The 7,500-nt window shown below is 44.9% G+C and overlaps 1 protein-coding gene across 1 annotated transcript in view; it reads right to left on the minus strand.

Moving 5' to 3' along the window:
* LOC308175558 (voltage-dependent L-type calcium channel subunit beta-2-like) overlaps positions 1-7,500 on the minus strand; it is a gene marked incomplete at both ends in the record, with an annotated part of 24,882 nt that overhangs the window by 10,044 nt on the left and 7,338 nt on the right. Inside the window, 3 exons of the mRNA XM_080551202.1 lie at positions 1-7; positions 380-513; positions 1,591-1,713. The exon at positions 1-7 is cut by the window's left edge and continues 70 nt beyond it. Of these exons, the coding sequence (XP_080407328.1) occupies positions 1-7; positions 380-513; positions 1,591-1,713 (264 nt within the window). The remainder of the gene's footprint in view (positions 8-379; positions 514-1,590; positions 1,714-7,500) is intronic.

A 7,500-nucleotide genomic window follows, 5' to 3' on the forward strand; every position in this document is an offset into this window, starting at 1 on the left:
TAATTTACTGCAGAGAGAGAGAGAGAGAGAATTATGTCAGAACATTGATATGTAATAATTGTGACATATTATCAGGAAACACTCTTCCCAGTAAACAAAGAGTCCAAAAGACGTCCTCAGGGAAGCCGGAATGTGGGTTCAGATGACGTCTTTCTAGGACGTCCAGATGACGATTCTGTAGTCCATAAGACGTCCTAAAGACGTCATCTGGACGTCCTAGAAAGACGTCATCTGAACCCACATTCCGGCTTCCCTGAGGACGTCTTCTGGACTCTTTGTTTACTGGGTTGTGTCACACAGGACATGGAGGTGAGGTGTGGTGTGTGTTCGTTTCCATGGTGACTAGAGTGAGTGAGATATGGGTTCCGCCGGGTCGTACCTAGTGTGGAACTTGCCCTTGGACCTGTGCTCGTGTTGTAGCCGAGTGTTCTCGATCTTCACGGGACTGGGGATGAAACCGATCTCACAGCCTTCCTTCACCAGGCGACCGATCCACCAGTCGTTATTGAATTTCTACGGGGAGCAGAGAGACATGAGCCAGTTTGTAAATCCTTCCTCTCCGCCGCCACCGCCTCCTCAACATCATCATCATCATCATCATCATCAGCATAACCTTCATCACCTCCTCTACCTCCTCCTCCTCCTCATAACCACGATCATCATCATCATCATCATCCTCCTCCTTCTCATCATCATCATCATCATCATCCTCCTCCTCCTCCTCCTCATCATCCTCCTTCTCATCCTCATCATCATCATCATCATCCTCCTTCTCATCCTCATCATCATCATCATCCTCCTCCTTCTCATCATCATCATCATCATCATCCTCCTTCTTATCATCATCATCATCCTCCTCCTTCTCATCATCATCATCATCATCATCCTCCTTCTTATCATCATCATCATCCTCCTCCTTCTCATCATCATCATCATCATCATCCTCCTCCTTCTCATCATCATCATCATCATCATCCTCCTTCTCATCATCATCATCATCATCCTCCTTCTCTTCATCATCCCCATCATCCTCCTCCTCCTCCTCATAACCACGATCATCATCATCATCATCCTCCTCCTTCTCATCATCATCATCATCATCATCATCATCATCACCATCATCATCATCATCCTCCTCCTTCTCATCATCATCATCATCATCATCCTCCTCCTCCTTCTCATCATCATCATCATCATCATCATCATCCTCCTTCTCTTCATCATCCCCATCATCATCCTCCTTCTCATCATCATCATCATCATCCTCCTTCTCATCATCATCATCATCATCATCCTCCTTCTCATCATCATCATCATCATCCTCCTTCTCATCATCATCATCATCATCATCATCATCCTCCTTCTCATCATCATCATCATCATCCTCCTTCTCATCATCATCATCATCCTCCTTCTCATCATCATCATCATCATCCTCCTTCTCATCATCATCATCCTCCTTCTCATCATCATCATCATCCTCCTTCTCATCATCATCATCATCCTCCTTCTCATCATCATCATCATCATCCTCAACACCATCATCATCATCATCATAATCGTCGTCATCATCAGTGTGAGCCCCCTCACCTCTTTGACGTGGAGGAAGTCTTTAGCGTCGAAGGAGATCGCCATGCCAGGCACGGGGACGTCATCGTCCTGGCCGGCGCTGTAGTTGACATTGGTGCGGACGGCAAACGCAACGGGTTTAGTCTGCCAGGGGAGACGAGAGGGAGAGGGGAGAGAGGGAGAGTAAGTCAAGGTCTCTTAGTTATATGTGATATGGGGCGTTTTTGGGAACTGTTATAATCCTAAGCGATGTACATTCAGAACAGATAACACACTTTAAATGGTGCCCATAAAACAGTTTCCTAGTCAACAGGTATCTCAAATAACACATGCTAAATGTCATTGGCATTTCTCCTTGGCCTGCAGCCAGCCACATACAGACCCTAGAGTGTAACTGAGAGACCTTGTCCAGTCGGTCAGCTAAGGGGTACTCTGCTACAGACTCTGGATTGGTCAGAGACCAATAGGACAGGACAGACAATATGGAGCCAACGCCAATATTGTAAGTTACGACAGACATCTAGTAAATCTATTCTCTCTCTGTGAACTAGTATAAAGGGAGTCAATATTGTAAGTTACGACAGACAGATCTAGTAAATCTATTCTCTCTCTCTAGTATAAAGGGACACAACTTCCATTAATACATCTCTCTGCCTCTCTACGCCGTAGCCAGACTTGGGTCAGCCGACCTCGCCAAACAACAGAGCGTGCCGTAACCATAACCGACATCTGTACAGAGAAATGGAACCCAGATCTGCATAAAACGACGATTCAACGACTCAACCTCCTCTCTGAGTCATCGACTCCACCTCGGCCCCCCTGACGAGGACGATATCTCCTCCTAACAGGAAGTCACGGTCTCGTAAGACACGACTTCCGTCACAACTCTCTCTTGTCTGACAAGCGGGGAGCCGAGCTCTGAACCGGTAGTGAGATGCAAGCATCCTCTGGATCTAATTTGTGGTTTTAATAGCATCTCAGGGCTATTTGCGGCGGGGCCATTTGTGTGAGGTGTAAAAATAACTGCCGTCAGAGATGCTGGCAGGTTGTGTGACTCACCCTCCCTCCCTCCCTCCCTGCTGATCTCTTTATGAATGAGCCCGCTGATGTACGAGTCTGTCCCCTCCCCTGCCTCCATGCTACGCGTTACCCCAGGCTCACACACACACACACACACACACACACACACACACACACACACACACACTTACGATGGAGAAAAGCCACGAGCTACAATGAATATACAAAGGTAAAACAAAAAGATCAACTCGAGCAAATTAGTCATTAGTCATTATGTTGTCTGTTATTTCCTGCTGAATCTGAAGCTAACACACACACACACACACACACACACACACACACACACTTACGATGGAGAAAAGCTACAAGCCACAATGACTATACAAACGTAGCACAAAAAAGATCAACTCGAGCAAATTAGTCATTAGCCATTATTTTGTCTGTTATTTCCTGCTGAATCTGAAGCTAACACACACACACACACACACACACACACACACACACTTACGATGGAGAAAAGCTACAAGCCACAATGAATATACAAACGCAGAACAAAAAAGATCAACTCGAGCAAATGAGTCATTAGTCCTTCCTTTGTCTGTTATTTCCTGCAGAATCTGAATAGCGGAAAAAAAGCAAACCGCAAACTCGTGTAAATCGTGAAATCTAGGCCCGGGATCTTTACAGAATGGCGGATCAATCGATACGTGTCTCTCTATCAAATCGTCTCTGACCTTCTCCTCTGGGACACGCAGCCAGAGGCCCGCTCCTTCTGGGTAATACATAAACCTAATGAACTGTCTCTATTGTCTCTCCACAGGGCCCCTGACACACTTAGAGGTTACAAATGTCACCCGGCTTCTCTGAAGGAGATGAGGGACACCCCCCTCACTATGGGATCCAGCATTCTGTGTACCTATTAGCTGAAGACCCGTATTCAATCACTCCTGGTACAGACAGGTGACGCTGGCAGGCAGGTAGACTCGCCTACCGCCCTTATAAGACAGCATCTTTATATCACAACAGTCTGAAGAGGTCCCAAGCGATCACTAGTGAGCGCCTCCGGAACCAAAGACAGGCCCCACACTGACAAGACATCACCTTAACAAAACCACTGACGGGGGGGGTATGGCAGCCAGGTAGATCTTTACTGTGGAGAACACTTTGCCCTAATCGAGCAGGTCAGCCATGAGAAGGAGAGCATCACAGAGAGAGAGAGGACCCTGAAAGGGCCACACATAATGGACTGACTTATATATCGCCTTATTCCAAAGCGCTTTACAATGGCCTCTCATTCACCCATTCACACACACATTCACACACCAATGGCGGCAAGCTACCATGCAAGGCGCCGGCCCGTTCATTGGGAGCAATTTGGGGTTCGGGGGTGTCTTGCCCAAGGACATCTCGACATGTGGCCAGCCAGGGTTCGAACCACCGATCTGCCAACTTTGCGATCATTAGACGCCGGCTCTACCTCCTGCGCCACTACCGCCTCAATGCATGCATAATATGTGCCTTCGTTTGAGGTCGTTAAGACCGCTAGGGGTGGAGCCCCAAACACTCTGAATCGTGGCAGTCACATCTGGAGGCAGGCCTTCCGAGTCTAGGTTGGACCGTTCACAAGGGCAAGACCCATAGATTCATCAGCTCGGGATAAGGGTAGAACAATCCAGATCTGTTAGCAACTGGAGCCACCGTTTGTAATTAAGGGAGTTGACACGACGCGCACTACACTGTAACCGGGGGCAACAACCAATGAGTAAAAATCCCTTGAGAGAAAACCACTTGCCCACACCACAATTAAGCTTCACACAACGTTGACGAAAGATAGCTAGCGAGCGTGTCAATTGCCTGAGAGCGAATAGGCGAAGTGACGGAGCTAGCAGCTGTCAGATTAAACTGTCCCCTGTTGTGTGAGAGCTTCGGTGATTAGTTGAAGCTCTCACGAGGGGCCTAGCGTACATCACACAGGAACCAGCTAGGAATTATCTAGAATTAGTACGGGCTCAAGTCGTCCGAGAAGTATGAACACAAAGTAGTCTACCTTCCTACGAACAAAGGAGCTAATATTTCTCATATGAGTAAAAAAAAAAGTGCTTTGTCAAAGCTAACCGAAGGCTCAAGTAGTCCGAGAAGAGTCACTGGAAAACCACAAGTCACTCAAGATAGGTGGCCATTCAAGTGCTAGCTATAGCCTACACAAGGGACCTAGCAAGTTATATATAGCCTATAACTTGAGGAACTATTGTTGAGCTAGCAGGAGTTGTAAACCATTGTAAAGAGTTGCGAGCACACAAGCTAACTACCGACCTTCTCCTGTTAGCCTGCTAGCTCAGACATTAGCAGTTGTGCGCATCGGTGAAAACCGTCAAACTTGGCCTACCAAAATTCTAGAACAAACTTGGCCTACCAAACGAGAGTAATGGCTAATGGCCTAGGAGACTCATAGGGTTCTCAGTCGAACAGTGTAGCTAGCTATGAGAACACACAACATTACGCTTCAGACAGTCAGCAAGTGAAGAGTTGAGAGGGTAAAAATGGGCGTGATTGCCAGGTCTTATATATAGGAGTCACCAACCAGCCTGTACCAGGTGTGATTGAGTAGAGGTCATCAGTGAGCAGGTATAACATACACCATGTCCCACAGGTATAATAATAATAATAATAATAATAATAATAATAATAATAATAATACATTTATTTTATAAGGCGCCTTTCATGGCACTCAAGGTCGCCGTACAACAACAAATCTAAAAACAGCCACAAAATTCAAAACACAAAATACATAAGATATACAGTATATACAGTATATCTATCAAATATATATCAAATATACATATATATATATAAATATATATCAAATATACAGTATAAAACATAGCTAGCAGCAGAGCAGCACGGGAACAGTAAATTAACACGGATATGCCTGCGTAAACAGGTGGGTTTTGAATGAGATGATTGAATCAATGTTCCTGATGACGGGGGGGAGGGAGTTCCAGAGGCGAGGGGCGGAGCGACTGAAGGCTCTAAACCCCATGGTGGACAGACACAGAATGACACTTAACATACACCATGTCCCTCAGGTATAACATACACCATGTCCCTCAGGTATAATATACACTGTTTGGCTAATTCATGGGAGGATATTTCATTTGGAGTTTTATTGTATTTTGTTTGATTCATTTGATTGGCTAAAAGACAAGTATGCATGCAGAGAGTGATTGGCTTAGATAGAAATGGGGGCGGGCTTAATGAACGTAATCTGGGTGGCAGGGAAGACGGAATGACAGTTATAGAGTGATATGGGAGTTGGTAAGTTGAGCTCTGAATGATTGTGTATTTTGTTAATCTTTTCTGTTAGTTCGTTCACTGTTGATTATTTACATGTACTAATAGATCGATGTGTTTTGTCAGTTTTACAATCTGTTAATGAAGGAAGAAAAAGAAAAAAAGTGAATTGTGTCAAGTCTCATCATTTCACCCGAACTGCCGGAGTAAGCAGAAGATCTTCACCCATTCAGCTAGCTAGAGGGAGAGCTGAACATACACCATGTCCCTCAGGTATAATATACACCATGTCCCACAGCAGGGACGGATGATCAAACAAACACAAATGCAACACGCTACATCCCCACTGATCTTTTGGGTACGACGCAGGAGCCATGTTGTTGTGTAAATCCCCTGGGCTCCGCTGTAGTAAGGTATTACACTTTCCCTGAAAAAAGGATTTAACAAAGACTTAAAAAATAGGTCACTGACAAGAGAGAAGAGGGGGGGGGGGGGCGACAACACACAAACATATAAACACACACACACACACACAAACACATAAACACACACACAGACACAGACACACACACACACACACACACACACACACACACAGATAAACACACACACAAACAGACAAAAACACAAACACACACACACACACACACACACACACACACATAAACACACAAACACTCCAAATCTAAACATGACTGTAGCCCTAAGACTATCCACTTAAGACACATTCTTATAGAGAATGACATCAGATGTTATTGGACGGTGGAGTAATCTGCGGTGTTCAGTCTGGCTGTGGAGGCTGTGGTCAGCTGAGTGTGTCTGTGGTCAGTTGAGGAAGTGGCAGTTGGTGACATGGTGACATGGTGACATGGTCGTGCCCTCTTCCGGATTACATTTACATTACTTCTCCTCTGCCTGCGAGAGCGTGACGACCAGCCTGACGGTTGGGCATAGACATCTTGCATGGCTTCCTGTAGAAGATAGATTACAATCCAGTCTTCTGATCTTCTTCAGGAATGTCATAAATGACAAGAAACCACAGTACTTTTCTGACCAACTAGTGTTTTATCAGAAATGAAAAGACCAGACAGGCCATTTCAGGACATCTCTTACCACCCTAGACCTGTAGGACAAATCTACTCAAAATCTACTGTAATTTACAGAGCCATTACAGGATGGAACTCTTTACCCAAGCATGTTAGTAAAACTAACAGGCACTTTCTCTAGAGGCACTTTCAAGAAAACAATAAAAGAGCACTTAACACAATTAACTCTAAATGAACAGTAGATGATTTATCTTGTTTGCTGATCTGTTGTATTTTGATTTATTTATTTATTTTATTTTGTTATTATGATGTATGTATGTATACAATGTTTACAATTGTCTCTATGTATATAATGTTGACAATTGTTCAAATATGATTTTTGTGTCGGACCCCAGGAAGACTAGCTAATGTCATGACATTAGCTAATGGGGATCCTAATAAACTAACAAACTAATAGCCTGATTGGGAGGTGTGAGAGTGTGTGAGAGTGTGTGTGTGTGTGTGTGTGTGTGTGTGTGTGTGTGTGTGTGTGTCCACAGCAGCCTCACTCAGCCCTGTGGATGTCCATGTACGC

Source organism: Nansenia antarctica (assembly GCF_963989245.1).
Source record: "Nansenia antarctica genome assembly, contig: SCAFFOLD_566, whole genome shotgun sequence".
NCBI classification, from domain to species: Eukaryota; Metazoa; Chordata; class Actinopteri; order Argentiniformes; family Microstomatidae; genus Nansenia; species Nansenia antarctica.